Source organism: Seriola dumerili, unplaced genomic scaffold (assembly GCF_002260705.1).
Source record: "Seriola dumerili isolate Sdu_G_001 unplaced genomic scaffold, Sdu_1.0 BDQW01000002.1, whole genome shotgun sequence".
Classification (NCBI taxonomy): Eukaryota; Metazoa; Chordata; class Actinopteri; order Carangiformes; family Carangidae; genus Seriola; species Seriola dumerili.
Window position 1 is genome coordinate 8,221,518 of NW_019174257.1, and position 23,442 is coordinate 8,244,959.

A 23,442-nucleotide genomic window follows, 5' to 3' on the forward strand; every position below is an offset into this window, starting at 1 on the left:
GAAATTTCCAGTAGATGGCAAGAATTTCACAGCATGGTGTGTTTAGACAGCGCCCTCCTGTGGACATCTTTGCGCAATGGTGCGGACAGTCGTGAGATACAGCTTTCCATGCAGGGTCAAAATTAACTCACGTACGGAGTTTTTTTTTAACTCTTTCTTGGCTGTCCATTTTTTTTCCGGCTAATTTTGTAAACAGTGAGTTATTTTGTCGTCTCCAACTTGAAGTCTGATTCTCCTGACTGCCGGGTACTCTATGCTGCTTGTGAGAAGCACCTCCTCCATCTACTCTTCTGGTGAAGCGATACTGTCGACCAGCATGACACATTTTTCAGGATTTGTGAGTTGATAGCTTGCTACGGGTAAGGTATGTTTCCATTGTTTTGTCTTTATAAAGTAGTGTGTTGTGTTTTTTTTTTAGTAAAAAAGATTGGACAGAAATTTAGAGAGGAGCGTCGGTGCAAATAATTGTGGTTAACCAGCGTCTTCTTAAGCGTTCATTTTCCGCAACAGGATGAGGAAATTGAAAACACGTACTAAAACTTATAGATAAATACCAGTATAGGCACATTAAGGGCTGAATAGGGCAGATCAGTGTGAACGAAAGCAATGAGTTGCCTTAAAGAGTGTTTATCCTCTTAAATCTTTAGTTTACAGCGTTTGTTGTTGTGCTATATGTCATGTTTTATATTTACATCATTGCAAAATTAATAGCTAGCGTTATCAGCTCTCTTGTCTTTCACAACCTGAAGCAGTAATATCAACTGTCACTGCATGTTTCACACTCATACTGAACCATCAGGCCCTGTCAGATCTGACCTAATTCTACCTAGCTTAAAGAATCATGCAAAACCTGTTTATAGTGGCGTAATAACAAGTTTTGTGTGAAGCATGTAATCCAGATAAGAGTCAGACTGCAATGACTTTTAACTGGAATATTTATTTTGGGTAATGCACTATGATTCATACAAGTAGCCTAATCTTGTGAGATTTCTTTACTTCCGACCTTTACCTTGTATGTCTCAGGTGGAGGTATACCAGTAGGAGATTTACTGTATGCCTTTAAAACCCATAATTACTGAAGCTGTTTTGCATCATGGCTGGTTGTTGTGTGCCTCTTTCACATCTTGTGTTCTCATATGAAAATTTAGTGCTGTGAAAGTCTCTGGGTAGTGCTGGCACACGCACAGGACTCAGCAGCCTGCATGCACTCATTGTACAATGAAAAACAAGGGCAGAGCGAGCTGGCACTTTGAAAAGTTGGACCACTGTTGCAAACTACGTGACCAGTGCTGTGAACACACAGACACTACGTGCTCTCAGTCCCCTCAGTAATGATACGCTTTGGTGAACAGCTGAGAAAAGGCTCACTGACCTTGATATGCTATCACCAGCACAGCACAACACACACACACACGCACACGCACAGTCCCTCTCTCTCTCTCACACACACACACACACCATATTCAAATTTCTTTTCAGCAATCGGTAAATGCACACCCAGCTATTTTACTGTTCCATATGTTATACACCATCTTTGTTCAATCATATCAACGTCAAAGATACAGGCAAGTGACATATTAATGATGCAATTAACCAATTAACGTCCAATCATGGAGGCCAAGTTGATTATGATTTTGTATCAAAATGGCAAGGGGAAAAAAATGTTAAGTGACTTTGAAAGAGGGCTCATTGTCGGGGCGCAAATGGCAGGAGCTTGTACCCTTAGAGGGAGTAGAGGGAGGGCGTCGCTGTAAATCAGTGCAAAGTTGGTCTAAGTGATCACCTGTATCCTATGACAAAACCTTTATATCCTGCTGGGTGTAGTCTCATCTAGGGTGACGATGTCCCCATCCATAGAGCACTAAGGGTCACTGAATGGTTTGTTGAGTATGAATATGATGTGAATTTTATACTATGGCCTTCAAAGTCACCAGATCTCAACCCACATATTTTTGGGATTTTGGGCAGTGCTCTCCACCACCACCATCAAAACACTAAATGAGGGGATATCTTTTGGAAGAATGATGTCCATCCCTCCAGTAGAGTTCAGAGACATGGAGAATCAGTGCCAAGGAGCAGTGAAGTTGTCCTGGTGGCACATGGTGGTACAACAGCTTATTAAGACACTTTATGATGGTTTTTCCTTTAGTTTGTCACATGTCAGTACATCTCTTTTTACTGGCACTTTTTCCTCTCTGTCTCTATACATGCATGTGAGGTACTTGCACTCAAAAACATGCATGAAGCCTTCCTACTGGCCCAGGCCTCCTATCATGTGTATAAGGCTCAGCACACTTCCTCCTCCGCCTCTCAAAATGTGAAAGGCTCCACTGATATTTCAATTGTAGCTATGGCTCTTGTTTTTAGGAGAATATCCTTTTCCCAGAGGTTTCAGTAATATGCCTGGTTGTTAATGTCGTGGCAGCTCTGGTCAAAAGTGGATAATTGCGCTTTCACATGTTGACTGACAGTCACCTTGCTAATGTAATCATCGGAAACCCTGGGAAAAAACTCTGTTTTTTTCATTTCAGAGCATCACACATTTAATAAGAGTGTTTTTTCATGTAAATGTCTGTTTCTTAAAGCAACAATGCTGCATTTGCACTGATACTCAACTTCTTTGTTTTCTCTTCCAAGCTCTGAATGCTTCAGTTGATGACTGAGATGTTCTCTTGAGTTAAATTTAACTTTCCTGAGAATTGCTCACCTGACAACACATCATGGCTTCCAATATAATTGTGAGTATTGACGTAGTTATTATTTCCTGTATGTACAGTATGTAAAAATGAGCAAACAGAATTGGAGCGATTCCAGTGGTTTCACAGCACAAATCATTCCAAAGCAGGCCTTATATTCTTGGTTTTTTAATAATAATTATAATGTTGAATGACTTTTAGTCTAATTGCTCCAAAGCAAAAACTTTCTTTGCCAATATTGCAACAAACATCTCAACAGCAATGCCATGTTTGTTATCACTGCAGCGGGTGATAAGGTCAAATGAGGATTGTTTGAGACAGCAAAGATGAACATTAGATAAAATGTATGATATCTGCATTCACAGCTGTCAAGAGCTATTTCTTATCTGTTAAAAGTCTCAAAACACTTTCTGTTTGAAATACTTGTGTATGGTTAGATGAAACTGAATTCTCTCACCTAATTAACTTAGGGTGTGCAAAATACCATCATCAACAAGCAGTCTATTAAGGCTACTTGTGTCCCTCATGAACGCTCACACCTTAAAACCACAATGAACATTCATAGATATTGAGATTTGTTAAGAGAGGCTGTTTATGACACAAGCAGCAAAAATGCAAAACAGCTTCTGTTCTTAATCCAACATGTGGGTTCTGTGATGGACATCAATGGAGGACAAAGGGAAAACTGTTTAGAGATCAATGGCCTCTGAAGATGCTTGTGTTTTAGCTTACATAAGGTACATTTTTTCAAGAGTGCACAAACTGACCTGTATACTAGCATGTCTGGTAACACTTCTGCAACGCAAAATAAATTAGACTACCACTACTTGGTGGTAAAGGCTGATTACGTAGGGAGCATAGTAATGGGAAACAAAATTGAAGTTTGGGAAAAATGGTGTTAATAACTTATGGATCCTATGAAGTAATTAACATATTTCAGAGTTACAATATACTACCAACACTGCAGGGGTACAATAAGGTAAGGGAAGGGGCTTGGGGAAAATCTCTAGGGAAAACTCAAATGAGAGGGTTATTGAAAAACATGAAATTAATGACTTAGGGTCATAAACTTGTAAAAAAAAAAAAAAAAAAAAGGAGTAGAAATCTTGGAATAATTAGGGACTTGTCAAACATATATGGAGCCCAGCAATAAACTAAATAAACAGGTTCCTGTTCCTTACAGTAAAAAAGTAATAATCAAAACAAATCCTTTTGCCATATTCTCATGGTACTTACCAAGTAAGGTTTTCCTAACAGATATGTTCTGGTGTCTGGTGTCCATCTGACAAAGACTGTTTGTTTCCCTATAGTCTTGTTTTCTTCCACTGTAGCTTAATTTAAGTACCAGTAGGGACAGGTTAGTATTCTATTAGTACCTGATTCATACAACAAAATCACACTGTAAATCTTGGGCTGTATTATTAAATGTTACCACATATTTTAAAAGGGAACAGTGCTGTCCAAATGCATGGGGAACATTATTGCTGATCCGTGTGAACCCTGAATTAGAGAAATTCACAGCAGATGTGACAGCCATTGTTAAAATGCCAAAAACCCCAGGTGTTCCTAGAGACTGACACATGAATCTGCTGTGAACCCACGTGATGCAGTGAAGCCAAACTGACCTGTCTGACTGTTTTATTGCAGGTGGAACAGCAGTTTTCTCACAAATTCACAGTGACAGTGGTTCGAGCTGAGAACGTCACCAAGGGAGCACTGGGTGACCTGTGTGAGTCTTAATACATCCTTTTTTTTGTTTTTGCCCGTATTCATGTGATTCTAAAATTCAGACACTTTGCTGCATGCACATAGTAGCGACATGCTGTTAAGTAATACTGTTGAACATGTGTGTGTGTGTGTGTGTGTGTGTGTGTGTGTGTGTGTGTGTGTGTGTGCAGTGGACACCCCAGATCCATATGTGGAGCTGTTCATCCCAACAGCCCCAGAGAGCAGAAAGAGGACCAAGCACATAGACAACGACATCAACCCAAAATGGGGCGAAACCTTTCACTTCATATTAGACCCCAACCAGCAGAACGTCCTGGAGGTTAAACCTGCATTTCCTTGTCTAGGACAGTTCATACCAGTATAGGATGACAAACAGGGATGTGGTGGAGCATAAACCCTCATGAACACATTACCATTTTTAGCCTGATATGAGATAATATGAGATAAATAGCATCATAATTGACACTATAATCAGAGTGACTCATGGTACATTAGATTAGAGTCATCTCAGGAAAAATAAATCATTTTTCGACAGTTTTTTTTTTTTTTTACATTTATCAATGTTTAACTTTTTGACAAAACTACATTGGTTAGAAAAATTTCAATACAGGCCAGAATAATTAATGTGTAGCTCTCAACGTTTATTTAACCAAGAAATTATGTTGTTTATTCCAATCAGCTAACATTAATGGATGCGAATTATGTGATGGATGAGACACTTGGGACGACATCCTTCGACCTTACCAAGCTTAGAGTGGGCCAGACAAAGATGGAGACTTTCTTTATTGGCAAAGTAAGACATTTTATCCCTCAAAGTCTTTGGCAGATTCATCATTATAAACTCATATATATATATATATATATATATATATTTATATATGTATACTAATTGATTTTGTTACTGACACTTAATATTTGTCTGTTAACAGAATTACCTGCCACACTCAGCTGCCCCTTTACTGAACAATAACCACATATATAATTGTTTTGACAGGCAACCAAAGTGTACTTAGAGATGTCGCTGGAGATTTGGTATGTATTCCCTCCGGAATCAATTTTTTTCCCCAGTGATATTTGTAAGCACTATTTACTTTTTAACCTAAGGGCCTTCATGTGAAAAGGATATACCAGTCATGGCATGTGTACACATTCGTCACAGGTTCAAGAGTACACAGGAATTCCAGAATACATAGCAGTTCACTCGCAGCAGTGTGGAAAGTGAATTAGAAGATAAAGCAGCATGACTCAGAAATGACAGGATACTCATAATTCCCATAGTATCACAGCATAGTTGTTAGTGGGAGGAATTTGAAAATTTCATACATGTTTGAAATATTAGTAGATATGAGAAGTTGAATACTACAAGGTGAGAAGTCATGACTTTTGTCTGTGGCAGATAAGTTTCAACATCATCACTAGTGTTACGGACATGGAGAAATCACACCCTCTATCTGTCTCCAAGCAGAAAATGTGAAACATTAGGTATTGTTTGCCTTCCTACTATCAAATTTTAGTAAATCTTATTTCTGTCATTTGTATCTGCAGTACCAACCTGGACCTGCGGTTCAGCCTGGCCCTGTGTGACAAAGAGAAACAGTTCAGACAAACCCGCAGAGAAAGAGTGATGCTGGGCATCAAGAAGCTGCTAGACATGGAGAAGCCTCGTTTCCTCCCCAGCTCTCCACAGGAGGTGGGAACACAGCAATTAAATGTAGATTTAACATAGTTTTAACATGACAACTGTATTTGAAACAAAAACTTTTTTCAATCCTTTGTGTGAATCTTTGAGGTGATTGCTTAATTTATTCACTCAGTTTCACCATGCTGTTGCACTTACTGCATACAGTATGTTGGCGTATCAGAAATGTTTACATTTGGTATGAAACCTGAATGGCTGCTGCCCGGTTCTTTATGCTGTTTCTTGTAACTGACTGATACTTTAAGGAATGGTTTTGACATTCTGACAATTTTACAATTTCTTATTTTTCCAGTAAACTTGAAGCTACATCCAGCAGCTATTAGCTTAGCATAAAGACTGGAAGTGGGGTAAACAGCTAACTGGCTCTGTCTGAAGATAACAAAATCCATGTAATACATCCAAATTTCATTAATTAACATGTTATATATCATTTGTTTAATCAATACAAAAATATAAGAGTGTATATCATATAAAGCTTCTGCCTGCAACCATTAGCTTACAGTAGCTTGGCATAAAGACTGGAGATGGCGAAACAGTTAGCCCACTTGACGTTTGTGCTGATATGGCGGTGAACGCCTTTTCACGTGCAAAGTTTTGAGGTCTGTTTGCGGATAATGTAACCACACTTGCTGCAGACTTGCTCACTTGCTAAATTCAAAAGTGTGAAAAAACTGTCATCTGTTTATAATAACACTTAGAAATTTCTCACACTGAGAATGCAAACTATATAGTAAGCCTTACAAAACTTTAACCTTTCCCCTGCTCTACACTAAACTAAGTTTCATTTTCTCCCTGGTGTGGTTTTGGCTACACGCCCTTGGAGCTTGTTGTAATCTCCAGCCAGGCTTGTTCATGTCTTCAGCATTTGCCGGAAGCTCCAGAGGAATGAGATAACCAGCTACTGCCCTCTTCTACTCTATAACATCCCTTAAGTCCATGTCCAGGATGACTTTTGTTTAAATATCTCTGTGAGAATATTCAGAACTGATCATGAGATAAACACAGATGGAAGGAGGAAGCCATGTTGCACAATGAGAGTTATGAAATAGTTGAAAATCTGAAGGCACAAGTTAATAAAGTTTGTGAAGGTGTGAAGCAACTGGCATGGCACACACACTGTACAGAGGCACGGGAGAGAAGGTACTGCTGAAAGAATGGTAGAGAAAATGAATGTGGGGCTCTTGCTGTGTAGTATGTAAGTATGTGATTAAGTGCACCTCCGTCTTCATCTTCTTCCTCTTATGACTCTGTATGTGTGTGTGTGTGTTGCATTGCAGGTACCAGTGATAGCCATAGCAGGCTCAGGAGGCGGTTTCCGTGCCATGGTGGGCTTCTCAGGTGTGATGAAGGCGCTGTTTGAGTCTGGGGTCCTGGATTGTGCCACATATGTCGCCGGCCTCTCTGGATCCACATGGTCAGTTTTTATTTTTCCTTTTCCTCTCTTTTCTCTCTTTACACCCTGCCTCTCTCTGACCTCTTAATTCTAAAGACACTTTCTCTCTTTTTATCTTTGTCTTTGTTGTCACTGCTGCGTTTCTTTTGTCTTTCCTTTCTGTCTGACTATTCCTCGGTGTTGCCTCCTCCATGCTCTGGCAAACTTTCCAGTCTCCTCTGCTGACATGAAGCTGTCATCAAGAAAGCAAGCAAGGTTTATTTCAGTCTCTATCTTAATGTTTCAGAGACATAGTGGATATAACTTCCTTGGTACAGTATTTTCTACTTAAACCCTCTCAAAAGAGCAGAATCGTAGTTTTAAGCAACATCTTATCCTCCTTGAATTTATATATTTGCAATGTCAACTTTCTTCGTCCCTCTTTATCCCTGTAGGTACATGTCAACTCTCTATTCCCACCCTGACTTTCCAAACAAGGGCCCAATGGATATCAACAAGGAGCTAATGAAGAGAGTTAGCAGTAACCCACTGAGGCTGTTGCTGCCCCAACACATCACCAACTACATCCAGGCCCTTTGGACCAAAAAGGCCTCAGGGCAGCCTGTTACCTTTACTGATATCTTTGGTATGCTCATAGGAGAGACGCTTATTCCCGCGGTAAGAGTCGCCAGACAGCTGTTGTTTGTTTTAATTTTGAAGGAATTTCTTAATTGTCCATCTCCTCACGAGTACATCAATCTTTATCTTCCCTTCATCTTTCATATCCTCTGCATGTGTAAATGTTTCAAAGACTGTGCTCTCTCCCACCAGAGAATGGACACTAAGCTAAGTGAAATCCAGGAGAAGACAGACCAGGCACAGAGTCCCCTTCCTCTCTTCACATGTCTGCATGTCAAGCCAGATGTTTCTGAGCTCATGTTTGCAGGTAAATATCTGTTGATTTGTAAGTATCTGCACATGCTTTTATGTTAAATTGTATATTGCATGTATTCCATGTCACTCACAGACCTTTTTGCATATGAAATTAGTAAGTACAGATGATCAGATGAGTTTGGCCACATGCAAAATAACCAAGCAGTACATATTTCTTTATAATGCTGCTCTGCTTGCGCAGTGAGGACATGTCATGACGTTGTGGTCTGTCGACGTGTGCAAAACGTGTGCAAAATGCCACGATATACTCTGGGTTAGTCCTACATTGTACAATACTTCCTCATTGTTGATGTAGTCTGCACAGCAACTGTACACTACCCTTCAGTGAAACAGACATTTAAATAGAAAATACAATAAAGGAACAAAATCTGCAGTAATTCTTGGACAGGTCTCAGAGACACTTTCTGGAGATGTTCTGAATAAATAGCAGACAGTTTCTGAGCATGTTTTAGTTTCACATTCCACAATTACATGTAGTTTATCTTTTGTTAGTTCTCGTCATCATGCCTAAAGTTAAAAAATGATCTTCAAAAAGTAGATGCACAAGTGCTAAGTCATTAAAAGTGTTACCAAAATAGACTTTTTCTTCTTTGGTTTTCTTGACTCTCTACTTACTGAAAATCCCATTTGTCAATGGAAAACATGGCAGTCAAAAGACAGTTTGAATAAAGTCCAGCTGTGAAACAATCTGCACATTTAAGAAGCAACTATTGTCTAAAAGGTTGCAGAGGTTTAAGGTCTTCTTTTGTATGTGAATAGGACTGTGTGTATGATTGTATGCATTTGGGCAACTATTTGTGCTCACATACCTGAGTGCTGGAGGATTACAGATTGTTGCTGTAAAAGCTGTTACAAACATGTCATAATGACTTTCCATACCACATGTCTATTCAGGCCTTGGCTTCATCTCTCTTTAGGCAGGGCCCCCTTTGGGCCCTTAGAAAAAAAATCTTTGGGCTCTTATTGACCACCCAGTTCCATCCACTCCATGCGCATTGTCTACTGTGCAATACTTGGTAGCTTTGTAATTTTTTAGTCAGAGGCTCAGAAACCAGCCAGCACTTTGCTTAAGCAAAAATGTAGGCATACACACTATGTAAGTAAATTATAAACAAGATTTTGACACTCTACAAGACTTGGCCTCAAGATTTGGTGAAAACGCAGGACCTGCTCTTGCTGTTTCAGGATATACTGTACATATTCCCAGACTAATTTGCAATTTAAACAGATTAACACAAAAACTGGCCCAGAGGTTCTGTGGCTCTTGTCATGCTCGTGCTGATTTTTTTCATTTAAAATATATCAAATGAAGCTGAATTGATACAAAATAAATACACTCTTGAAATTGAAATTGAGTACAACAGTTACTGCATTCAAGGTATGATTTCTCTCTCTGCTGTGCACTATTCTACCTTTGCATTTTATTTTGACATGTTCAGGCATGCTTAAAATTGCTTAAAAAAACACAAACTGAACAACTAGAGTGATCCTGATAATGATTCTACCCGCTTAGCATCAACATATTAGCACTGTCATTGTGAATATCTTAGCATCATGGATGTGGTTAGCATGTAGATGTTAGCATTTAGCTCTAAGCACTGCTGTGCCTACAACTCCACAGAGCTGGCTTGGCAGCATAGCTGTAGTCTCTTAGTCTTGTTGTATTCAGTGCTTCAGTGTGATCATGACACTTTCAAATATGTCTAATTACAAAGCAGTAAAAAGTAATAGTAAACAGTAAAAGTAATTGCTAATACCAACTATGCTCTTTCCATGCATTGCCTTTGAAGCATACAAATGCAACCTGTTTGCAATCAAGTTTTTCAGAGCAGTACACTGTAAACAGGTGCTTACTGAGTGTTATATGGTGTTTTTGTTTGTTAATTTATTTTACATTAACACTGAGGTTTCAATCCGTAGACTGGGTGGAGTTCAGCCCATATGAAATTGGGATGGCAAAGTACGGTACCTTCATGACCCCAGACTTGTTTGGAAGCAAGTTCTTCATGGGAACTGTTGTGAAGAAATATGAGGAAAACCCTCTTCATTTTCTGATGGGTAAGAAAGATGTTTGCATCCACACCACAATCAAACTTTCACCCATTATACTGACAGTATGTTTTCGGTGTGTCAGGTGTGTGGGGGAGCGCCTTCTCGATTCTGTTCAACAGAGTGCTGGGCGTCAAAGACACAGCTGGTGGCAGCACCATGGAGGAGGAGTTAGGTAACCTTTCTCTGTTTTTCCTTCAGTATGTCTGGACTGAAATACACAGTACTGACTTAAATGATGTTTCTTTAATGGTTAAATGCAATGCACAAATACATTTGTTTGAGCCAATAATTCATAAAACAATCTCACCACAGGGTTGATTGAGTAGTTGTTCTGGAGATTTCAATCATATCACATCATCTTCATCAGGAGATAAAGTTTGTCATGGAATTATAGATTTTCAGAGCACTGTAAGGACTTGTCATCGACGTTGGCTTCAAATTTGAGACTAAAATTTCATTCTTGACCTGCTGAGACAGATCATATGATATGACCAGTAGTTGCCAGTAGATAAAACAATGAGCAAAAAAAATTGAAACAATATGATATTGATTCATAATAATGCAGTAGGGTTAGATAAATGTAAAATAAAAGAAGAATGTAGAAGAGAAATGCCACCACTTTTGAATGATATAATAAAAACATTTGCTCCACAATAAAGTTTATATAATATTAAATCATCATTTAAAAAATGTATTTAAAAAAGTGCTCAGACAACTAACTGGAAGACTATTTCAGGCTCATGAGCATATCTATATTTATTTAATCCAAAAATATTTTAAATACCTTCATGTATCTTGCCAATTAATTAAGTATTTCATAAAAGAAAATATCAAAATACAAAAATGTCCACTAAATAATTAGAATGGATATTTCCCATTCAGTATATGTGACATTACATTTTGAAATTGTAGATCTTGAGCAGTTCTTCAACATAATCTGAACTGTGTTTTCAGTGTGGATACTTAGTGTAAATATACTTAGTATAAATAAGCACAGGTGTTTGTTTCTGGTGTCTCTGGTATGTTATTATTGTTTCACACCAGTATGTACCTCTAAAAATAGCCAGTCTAACATTATCTCACCAGATTGAGTGTGTGTGTGTGTGTGTGTGTGTGTGTGTGTGTGTGTGTGTGTGTGTGTGTGTGCGCGCGTGTTTGAGTGATGTTTCCACAACAATGGGAAACTATCAGCTTCCTGTGATTATTCTGACAGCTCATCAGGTGTTTTATGGTTGAATGCATCCGTATGTGGTGACCTTTAAACATTCAGACACAGTCAGACGATGCATTAATTCTACAGAAGTGTTAAAAAGGTTCCCACCCAGTTAAAGAATGCATTAGTTTGTTGGGTGTATTGCATTTCCTTAAGGACTTACTTTGATAGAAATAAAAAACAATAAGTGAATTTGATAATGTCACATAACTGAACAAAAATATTTTGTCAGGTACAGTGTTGATGTGTGGTGGAAATGAGACTAACAAGCTTCTTTTTAAGTTGTAATTGGATGAGTGAAGCTGTCTTGTGCCTTACAGAGCAGATCAAACCGCAGCACATTGTCGGGGAAGACAGTTTGGACAATGACGACGAGCCACGCAAAGGTGAGCTACATGAGTTATATGACGAACTACGGCACCTCTTTGTTCAGCATATTAAATTTGTTAAGGTGCAATTGTGATGTGTGACTGTGAAAGCTAAGAAAGTCAAAATACTGTGAATACATATTATTGGGCTTGAGGGAAAGTTGATACCTCAACACTTTTTTTTTCTTTTTTTTGTGGTTATGTTGCTGACATTTGTTGACATCTTTAAGTGTGACACAAGTATATCAGACCAGCTGCTGTGGTTAATGCCAAGTCATGAAAACATGTTCAAGCTTTTACTTCTAACTATTTGGTTTGCACATACACATAATGCAACAGAATGCTCTACAAGCTGAATTTTAGGAAGTTAACGCTATATCAGTTGAGTTGAGTGAAATAGTTGATCCAAGAACTAAAGATAGAAAGAGAAAGAGAGAAAAAGAGAGAGAGAGGGTAAAAGGGAGATGGAATTACATTTACATATCTTAGGTTTTTTCTGTAACATTAAACATTTATGACTAAATGGGAAGTTGGAAAGTTTAGAATTAACAGCAACTGTCCAAGTCCAAGTTGACCGTTTTAAAAAAGTCTCAAAGCACCTTTTCATTTCAGTAACATACAGGATATTTCTGATGTTTTCCTACATTTGATTTGAATTTTAGATCCAACTGTTCCTAGTAAAGTAAACAATGGAAATTAAAAACAAAATCTACACTTGAATTGCAACCAGATTTCCGTCAAACTTGACAGCTGTTCACAGGCCCTGAAAAACTAGTTTCAGTCCAGCATTTGAATGTGTGAAAGAGACAATTAAGGCGAAGGCAGATTAAAATATATTTTGGAAGGTAAACTAGTCATACTTCTCTTTTTGTTATACGAGATCTTGTATGTCATTGTTTTAAATTCTTGTTTGTACTGTTAAATTATATAGTTTAGTCTATTTCAGGCATTTAGGCAACCTCTTTTGAGTTCAATTAAGTTTGGAAAGTCTCCTAGTTTTATTGCAGAAAGATACAGATCTTGAACCATAGTAAGTGTTTTTGTTAGACTATATTTTTGTCTCCCTTTGGTTTTGGTGTTCAGGTGGGACAGAGAACCAGGAGGCAGAGGATGAGTTTCATCGCACTGCTCAGGCCAGCTGGGTTCAGCGAATGTTCACATCGCTCTTCAGTGATTCTGCCTTGTTCAACACAAGAGAGGGCAGGGCTGGGAAGGTACCTGAATATGTTCATTAACTGCAAGCCATTAAAATTATGTAACTCTTCATATAAAACACTGCATGTGCTCTATCTGCATTCTTATTTCCAATTTATAGTCAAATTTACAACAGCCTGCCTGTTTGTCTCTCCATAACCCATTCCCACTGTGTCACCAGGTGCATAACTTCATGCTGGGCCTGAACCTGAACACCAGCATCCCATTCTCTCCAGTCACTGAGGTTACATATCACACTCCTCCACCTGAGGAGGAGGTGGATGCTGTCACAGGTAAGAGGGATCAAAGACTGTCACAATTCACTGCCTTCAGACTTAAAGGATAGGTTCACAGTTTTACAAGTTTGTCTTCAAACATAGTCAGGTTCTCATGTTAACATTGAAACAGTTTTTTTTTATTAAAATAATCATTCTTCCTCCTTTTTGAAAGACCTTTTCCTAATGCACTTTCAGGGTAGGAGATTGGAGAAAAATCCACAGTCCTCATACAAGTTGGTTACTATTCCTACACTGCAGCTCAACAGGGAAACATCTATGTCAAGGGAAATGATTCTACATTTTCTTGATAATCCTATCAGACACTGCAGGAATGATAGTAAAATATTTGGAAATAGATAAGAATAACTATATAGCACCTGTAAACACTTGTACATGTAAGTATAGTTAGAGCTGGTTTCCAAAACTAACCTCAATATATTTTCTGTACTGATTGAATTGCACCAAATTGACCAAATCTCAATCATAGTTTTGTCGATTTATACTGTGTTTTGGCAAAGTCTTTGTACTTTTCTTTTGGTAGAGCAGCATTAAATGATCTTTTTGGACACTTGGGTGCAGTGGAAAAAAAACTGTCAACACAACACTGGCATATTATCAACTTATTAAGTTGTGTTGTACATGCTAGCTGCACGTCCAGCATACACCAACATTAGCATTCATTTCCAGCTGTGTCCTTTTAACTCTTTTTTGATCATCTTCAATATTGGCCTTTATTTTGAGCTCAGCTACACACCTGTAAATTTTCGTGACTGTATCTTGCACGACTGTGACATTATTGTGGTGACAAAATCTGTCCACACACATATCAACACCTGCCAGTACCTGCAGTACTCAACACCACCCCTTTTGGTAGTTCCTGCTTCAGTAGGTGTCTCCAGGACCACATTTTGCCATGATGACACACACACAGACTCACAAGGTGAAAACAATACCAGCCACATGCTGTCACTGCTGGTAATAATACCCAGCCCTACCCCCCTTCTTCTTACTTCCGTAGGTGAATCATATCGCAGTTAAATTAGTCCGGTCAGTTGTGTGGAATGAAATTTGTTCGTAGACAATAGAATTTTTCCATTCATGCTACATCATTAACGTGTGATTTTCTCAGACCCAGATGAGTTTGATCGTATCTACGAGCCTCTGGATGTGAAGAGTAAGAAGATCCACGTGGTGGACAGCGGCCTGACCTACAACCTCCCGTACCCTCTCATCCTGCGGCCGCAGCGTGGCGTTGACCTCATCATCTCCTTTGACTTTTCTGCACGACCAAGCGACTCAAGCCCACCATTCAAGGTCAGAATTTGACTAAAAGCAATCCACGACAAACAGGAGATGAGACCAACGTTTCCTAATTTGTAAATTTATGCCACAGGAGCTTCTGCTAGCAGAAAAGTGGGCTCGAATGAACAAGCTCCCATTCCCCAAGATCGACCCAAAAGTCTTTGACCGCGAAGGCCTGAAGGAATGCTATGTCTTCAAACCAAAAAAAGGAGAAAAGAACTGCCCTACTGTCATCCACTTTGTCCTGGTCAACATCAACTTCAGGCAGTTCAAAGCGCCTGGTAAGCATGTGCATATGTGGAGTTTTCCACAGAATGTGCGAGGGGGAAAATATGCCAGGGCTCTCTGTATTATTATAATAATGCTGGTTTACTGTCATGGCACATGAGGCATCTCTTCCTCGAAGTTGTGCTGTGGAATTTAACTATATTCAGTTGACACCAGACAGTTGTTTTATGTTTTGCTAAAAAGTGGGCCCCTCATCTGAGTGACCCCAGGAAAAAAAGTTCAGGGTCACTGTGGTTTTGTGCTGGAAATGGTGTGTCTGCCGATAAGCATGCCTTCTTTTTACTGTGTGTGGTTGCGCACACACACACAAATGTGAACCTCTGTGTGTTCAGAGTTTTATGAGCTGCTTGGGTGAATTATGGTTCCTTAAGGAGCCAGGTGCCAGTAGGGAATCTCTCGCTCTAATGGGAGAGCTCTATGTGTAAACATGCCATACATCACAAGACATACAAAGGCACACTAACTTTACATTTAGTAGGTCATCAGCCCACATACTTCCGCAGTATGTTTATTGACGTTACATAAGCTTTTTGCACTCAAACCCAAAAGACATCTGAATAAATAATACTTTAAATGGACTTCCCATTTGTGAAAAAAGGAAGTTATATAGGCTATTATTGAATCGGCTTAATAAACTCTAAGCCACAACTTCTTCCTGTGTGTGGCCAACATCTTTACACCTGTCATAATACAATAAAAACAAATTCACAAGGATCAATGTTAAAGTAAAAGCAGATGATGAATCAGGTGTGAACAGAGCAAACCATTATGAACAGTGAGCAAGATAGTTCATTCTTTACCTTATAAACAGTTAATAGGTTTATGAAATAATGCTGAGAAAACTCCATCCATGATTGAGAAATCCAGAAAAAGCTACAGTAGGAAATGCAGGTTAGGATTATTTAGTCAAACTATTTTATGTGGATAGGTGAGGCAGATATTTTTAAAATGAAAGAGCCATTTTTTTGCAATTCCTTTCAAATTTCCTTCCTGAATCATTTGTGTTTCGTTATTTATTAAAAGTAGTATATATAACATGTGAAACAATTTACACATATTAATTGTTCTTTTATTGCAGATTGTAACGTAACTTAAAAATTTAGATTTTCTTGGTTGCCAATACCAGCCTGTGAAATGATTTCTTTGCAAAGGACTTGGGACAAAATTTCCTGGAAAATTGCCTTGCTTAAATGCCTCTTTTGGCTCCCATAATGCAAACAATGGGCAACACTAGCTAACGTTAGATTAGAAATGAACTACGCTAACGTCAACAAACAACCAGCGAAAGTTTATCTAGTGAAGTCCGTCTGGCCAAATGGGAATGTTTCCCTCCGTGGGGAAAACTAGGGTCAACATCAGCTGATAACAATATTATATATTAGAAATACTATTTCATTACATTGCTATATTATGGCCCATCTCCACATTATCTCACCACTTCATCTTAGCGCTGTGCCAGCACTGGAGATTCAAATATAGTTTATAGTCAAACTATAATAACAGTGTAGCTAGTAGTCATCTATCATCTATCAACAGGATGCCTGTCAATCATGCTCAGTCCTGTGTAGACTAAATAAACAGACCTTGGAGTGAGAAGATTTTGTCAACTGCTGTTTACTAAGTCAGAACTTTTAAACACAACATATTTCATTTATTTTGTCCCAGTCTTGATACCAAGTCTTGGGATCAGTTTTTAAAGACATTGATTTTATGTATTTATTAACAGTCTTACTCATTACTTTAATGAATACTTTTACTTACAGGTGTTCCCAGAGAAACTGAGAAGGAGAAGGAGTTGGCGGATTTTGACATTTTTGACGACCCCGAGTCACCTTTCTCCACTTTCAATTTCCAGTACTCCAACGAGGCCTTTACCCGACTCCACGACCTCATGGAGTTCAACACTCTCAACAACCTGGAGGTCAGTTCGGTCCCTATAATTTTACTACAGGATGTTTACTTGGAGGAAAGCCCAAGCAACATCAGTCAATAGTCATTTCTGCTGTGTATATTACAGTTTGACAGAGGTAAGGTTGCTAAGGGGCTAAAAAGTGATTCATGACCTTACCTACACATGTTACATAGGCCATACATCATCCATTTCCTCAGTCATTTATTGTTTAACTACCTTAATTAAGTTTTGTCAGCGGGGAAGTTTTGCATTTCTGTGTTGTCATTACACAAATATCAATTCATTGTGCAACATGAAAAATTTCAAATCCCAGAGGCCCATATAAAACCGGATAGTACAAGCCTTGACGAGTTTACAGTAGGTGTGTCACTGTGCAAGGTCAGACTGACTTTCACTCACCGAATCTGAGTCACTTCCATGCTGATTAAGGACTCAAATGTGATGTAGTGTATTTGACTTCACCACAATTTCAGCTCATTCAGACAGACTTACTCTACGTACTGCCAGTAGATACTTTCTTAAATAAACAGTTAGGCAGCGGCACTGTCATATGCAAAATCACATTCCAGTTTGATGTAACGTCAATCAGATTTTATCAATACATGTGAAATCTGCCCAGCAACACCAAAGTTTGGTAATTTATCCATCATTAATTATATGCACTCCACAGAATAAGACTTCAAACTAATTTGTGCCTACTGATCTCTGTTAGAGTTAAAGTTGCTCCAATCAACTTTTTTAGCCATGCTTGCAGTGTAGCTGTAAAGATAGCAATGTTGTTCGCTCGGTCCACCACTTTCGTTTAGACTGAAACAGCCAACAACTTTTTGATGGATTGTCATGAAATTCATTGCCATTCATGGTCCTCAGGGGATGAATCCTAGTGACTTTCATAATCCCCTCATTTTTTATGTTTTAGAGTTGTCCGTCCATCCGTCTGTCCATATATGTCTACAAATAAAAAATATAAAATATCTAATAAAACTAAAGGACATTGTTAGATGATAGTGAAATCACCAGTTATCTTAAAGACCTCTATTTACTGCTGGAGCTTTTGAAACACAGTTTAATGGATTGACAATGCAATATGGTTTATTTAATCCCTGTATTTGTCCTTTGCAGGTTATTAAAGAAGCCATCAAAGACTGCATTGTCTCTCGGAAAGAGAACCCCTCAGGCCTCTCCCTTCCCTTCTCACTCAGCGAGATCCCGAAAAAGAAGTTTTTCAGAAGAGATCCTCACCCAAAACCTTGGAATCACTTGGGAAATGATAACCAGTAGCCTTGTTTGGCTAAATTGGAGACTATGGATAAGCGGACGTTAGGGATTTTTGTAGATGCTATCTTAAAGTACATCATTTTCTTTTTGGAAAATGCAGTCATGTGGATCTCTTATATCTCTTATATTTTTAATCTGGAGGATTTGTTAATCTCTGATTTGAGCTAAATTTGCATGTAAAGAATCTTCATGTTTACTGGTGAAATCCTTATGATTGCATTCATATACAACACAACATTTGCACCAATGCAACTGCTGGGAAAACTGTTGGTGTTTATTGACCACAAACAGCTGATGGTTGCTCTCCCTGCTTGCTGTGAGAAAGACTGGATGTTGAAAACACTGCAGTGTGACTGGATTGTTACAGCTAACATCTGGCTCCATAACAAACAACAGAGATTGGTTGTGAATCCTATCTTTTGTTTTTGATATTTACTGAGAATCCTAAACTATTCTTTCGCTTAGTTCTTTATGTTTGAAAATAGTGTGCTCACCCCCCTTAGTTTAGTGCATCATGTGAAATGTCTATGCCAGCTACAACATTCTCAATTCACGTGGACACCTCTTGGCTTTAGTTCTTGCTGCCTAGAGCGAAGCTGCATTTGCATTTTTCCTATGACTTTGTATGCAGCCTGTTTCTACATTCTGAGCTGTGTGACTGCACTGTTAAGAGCCGCACCTGTACTGTACCTGTTTGTGAGCTGAACTCTTTCCATATTGAACATGGGAATAGAGAGATATGCAAATCGCCATGTTTTTATTTTTTTCAACAGATGGCTCGTCTAAACATGTAATTCTGTTTGAAAACATGGAAGAGGAGCCTGTAACCATTGGTTTTGTTTGATGGCAACTCCTAAACACACCAAGTGCACCCCCTCTGGATACCTCAAACATCTCAATGATGTTTACCCACCTACAGGGAAGTAGCACTCCCCTGTAGGGAGTGTCTCATATTAAAGCCACCATTTTGGAAAAACAAAACTTGGTACCATAGAAACAGCCCCCCCCCCCAAGGAAGATAAAGCTGTATTTATCTTCCTGTCAGACTTTCAGACTGCCTTTTAGGTACAGTATGAGTCGTTATCAGGCTATTTCCTCCTTCAACACAATACATTTTCTGCAGAAGTCCTCAGAGGCCCCTGTACAATGAAGGGGAGCTAGGTCAGGGCAATGGAGTTGGAGTGGTGAGTGTAACACGAGACCCACTTGTATCTGAAAATGGTGGCTTTCTGCAGTACTCAGTGGAATTTTACACACTACACCTGCAGCAGTGGATGCCTGGAATCTGAGACACTACACCTATACCTGCAGGGGCCCAAAGGCTGCACACACAGCAGTGGAATTTTACACTGAAGCGCTTCCGACCCCTATATATCCTACTCATGTTTCAGCCCCACTGGTTTGGAGAAAGAAAGTGTTAAAGAAAGTGTTCTGCATCCTTGCTGCAAGATCAGGGATGAACGAACCTTTGCAACTTGCATTTCTGTTGATTTTTTTAGCAGATGTTTTGTCTTGGTTTTTGTATTTCTATGTTTTCTGTAGTTAAGACATTGATTGGGAAATATGTTTCGTTAAATATTCACTGTTGTTTATTTGATTCCACTCCCATATCTGTCTGTTAAATACAGAAAGCAAAAGTCATGACACCACATCTGGGCTAGCCACTTGTTCCACAAGCTTCCGTAACTCAATGCAATCTCTCATTCAGCATTTCTTTCATTGTGCAGCACATTCTTGTAGTCTTAAGAAAAATCTGCATCAACTACAACATTAAATATGAGAAATCGAAACCGAGTTAAACAAAGCTTAGACATATCCAAGCTAACCATGGCCCCTTGACTCACTCATTGATTCGTCTGGCTCTGTCTGAACATAGAAAAACTAAAATGTACTGATCTTCAGAGGTGCTGGTAGATTGGACTGAGCCAGTCTATCTGTTTCCCCTTGTTTTCAGTTTTTAAGCTAAGCTAAGCTAACCGGCTATAGCAGTATATATAATGGACAAGATTATTCCATCTAGGTCAATTTGCAAAAAAACGGCATATGCACAAATTTCCATAGTTGAAATATAACACAGAGTGCAACAAAACAAGCATTGATCATTTTGTGATTTTCCTGTCAAACTCATGTTACACTTTTTCTTTTCTTTTTTTCTTTTCTTTGTAGCATTAGGTTAATTAATATAGAAAGCATACATGAACTGTTTTCTTTTGTACATTTTTGTCATATTACATATTATGATCTGTGATAACGTTTACAAATGTATAAGATGCTAAACAGTCAACTCTAGGGAATCAAGACATGTACAGAAATACTGCAGAGATAACTGTTTGTATTATAACTGGCCAAGCATGACACACATAATGTTTATGTGAATCATAAAGAGATGAGAATAAAAGAGAAACTTTACCTTGTGTATAATGTTTTTTGGATAAATATTTGACACCCTTCCCCTTTATCTGAGACCCTTCCTGTAATAACACAGCAGCCGAACAGAAAGTGCAGTACCAGCATGTTTTGTTTTCTTTGGTTGGCTTATATATTACAAAAATTTTGGATGGCAGGATGGATCTGTGTAGGTTTTCTAGGTTTTAGTGTGTATTTGACTGTAACTCAGAATCTACCAAAGAGATGTGAATTGTGTGTTTTTTGTGTTTATTCTTCTGGCTGTCTGGTTAACATCACCATATCACTTTCATGGGATCGTTACTTTCAGTGATATTATCCTGCAAATGAATACCTTCAAAAAGAGTTGGTTCACAGGAATTACAAGTAACACATATTTTGTCACTTACTCCTTTGTAAAATTATCAGTTTCACTCATATTGAGATCATTTTAACTTTGACACATTATGATTTTGCACATGAATCTCAGTTTACTGGGACTGAGGAGTAATACTTGACCTTTGAAAACAGTTGCGTATATGTCTTCTGTGGTTCTGGAGGAGCTTTTCTAATTTCTGAGAAGAGAACACTGATGATAGCACAGAGTTAAAAAGATGATGGTGTAACACCAAGGAGGCAGAGTCTAACAAAAAGATGCAATTGGTTGCATTATGGGAAGTTTAGGATTTTTTTGAAGTGACTAAAAATCAGATTATCTCCACCTGTTACTTCATTGTTCATTGATGTGTCTCTTGTGAGCCCCCCAACTTCATGAAAGTTCAACACAATATCACAAGAGGACTCCTTTAGCACTCCTGACTGAACATGAGGAAAGCAAAAGCGGATTTTGAACACGATCACTAATAATAGAAAACGGTTGTTATAGCATAAAATGCACCTTTTCGTGTATGCATTTAAACAGCTGGTTCACCAAAATCATTTTTAAAAACACATTTTCTCACTTACCATTAAAGGACTGGTTCACCAAACCACAAGGCCCCCACAGTTTTAAGTTACTTCTGGTAGTTTCTGTTGCCATTCATAGTTTTTAGTAACTATTTAAAAATATTTTTTCAGTGCTGTGAGCAACTCCATTCATCTACACTGTAGGTGGCAAGGTATCATATCTCAGTGACAGTATCTTCTTAAAACTGGCATGCTCTGCTCTTCACTTCCTGCCCTCGTGTCTCCCCCCAGTGTGATTGTCTGCCTCGCCCTGATTGGTTTCACCTGTGTCTCATCGTCTTCCCCTTCATAGTGTATTTAGTCTCTGTACTCTTCTTTGCCTGTGCCAGTTTGTCTTAGCATATCAGCAAAACTTCCTTGTTTAGTTTGGCTTTGGCAAGTTTTCCTGACCCAGCTCTCGCCTGCTCTCTGTCAGGTTTGCTTGCCTGTTCAACTGACTGCTTTCCTGTTTACTGACCCTCTAGCAAGGAAAGACTTTTTATCAGTGAAACTTGTGCCTGTTGTACAGTTGGGCAAATAAAATAACAGGGGTACAATGGCCCTTTATATGCTTAAATCTCAAAATTGGATACCTCAAAACTTGTGCAAATAAAACCAAAACTGTCTGCATGGATACACAAGTATGCATTACTGTAGTAGTGTCCTTTTTTTGTCAGTGATTGTGTTCAAAACTATTTCTGCATTGTCTCATATTCAATTAGGACTCTTATGATGACTGACAGTGTGTTAATCAATAAACCTCAAAGCCAAACCCTATGCATCACCGGTACAGTAATCTCAATATGCTCTAAATGGGTAACTTTAAGCTCAGTGTGATGTTACAAAACAACACACCAGAACCACTCTCACTTCCAAAAAGGAAGAAGCCACCCACAGTCTCTCCCAGTCTGAAGACCTGCTCCAACACAGCACCCACTAAATCATTACATTCCCCAATTAAATCATCATCCAAGAGCAATATTCCTCTCATGTGAGAGTACTAATTAAGTGCTTAGGATACTTTGCTGTGATGGTAGTCCTCCTTGCTGGCACGGAAGCACCTGGCCCAGCGCCCTGCAGATTTGCTCTGACATAAAATCAGAAGTATACAGACAGTTTTTCGGAGGTTGTTTCGAGTTTCACCTCCTCTGCAGAGTCTGCCTGTCCTGGTATGTGCACTGAACAGCAGAGGGGGAAATGGTCTCCATATTGAAAATTTCCAGTGCTTGTTAATTTGTACATTCACGTGAAGCTCATGTATGTGCCTGTATTCTTGCCTTTTGATGTGCTGAGTCATTCACATAGCACAGACGGGTTGGGGCACTCCACAAAGCCCACAATGAGGACACTCATGACCAATGCACGCAACGCTGTGTGTGTGTATGTGTGTGTGGGCATATGTGTGTTTGTGAGGGAGTGGAAGGAAGACAGAGCGAGAAAAGGAAAAGAAAATGTGTACGGATGTTTTTATGTATAAGTGTCTGTGTGTCTGCAGGAGAGCAGTGTGTGAGCAGTGAGTGGAAGGGGGGGTTATTGGGAGGTTGAATGACACTCCTATGTTTCACAACCATACAATCTTATTATTCTTATATCTTACGTACATGTCGAGTGCAGTGAGCAACACTTTTTCATACTGAAACAGAGCTTCCTGGAACAGATATGTCAGATATACATCTGTGGGAGTGTGTGTGTCTGTGTGTGTGTATCAAGATGGGAGGTCTGCAGTAAGAAATACACTAACTAATGTTATCATATCTCTTCCTCGGTCAGTCTAGAGA

General features: G+C 38.9%; 1 protein-coding gene across 2 annotated transcripts; it reads left to right on the forward strand.

Moving 5' to 3' along the window:
- Nucleotides 1-208: 208 nt before the first annotated feature.
- pla2g4a (phospholipase A2 group IVA) lies at nucleotides 209-20,743 on the forward strand. Of its 2 annotated transcripts, none has more exons than XM_022759748.1 (19): nucleotides 209-364; nucleotides 2,638-2,738; nucleotides 4,344-4,425; nucleotides 4,595-4,743; nucleotides 5,104-5,217; nucleotides 5,419-5,456; nucleotides 5,970-6,114; nucleotides 7,401-7,537; nucleotides 7,951-8,173; nucleotides 8,327-8,441; nucleotides 10,370-10,507; nucleotides 10,584-10,673; nucleotides 12,035-12,100; nucleotides 13,166-13,296; nucleotides 13,458-13,569; nucleotides 14,684-14,868; nucleotides 14,948-15,137; nucleotides 16,908-17,065; nucleotides 18,179-20,743. In XM_022759748.1, exons 2-19 carry the CDS (start codon nucleotides 2,721-2,723, stop codon nucleotides 18,335-18,337), a joined length of 2,250 nt encoding a protein of 749 aa, XP_022615469.1. In that variant the 5' UTR covers nucleotides 209-364; nucleotides 2,638-2,720; the 3' UTR covers nucleotides 18,338-20,743. The 2 variants fall into 2 exon arrangements, with proteins under 2 accessions (XP_022615469.1, XP_022615550.1); XM_022759829.1 differs by having other exon boundaries at nucleotides 209-359.
- Nucleotides 20,744-23,442: the final 2,699 nt, after the last annotated feature.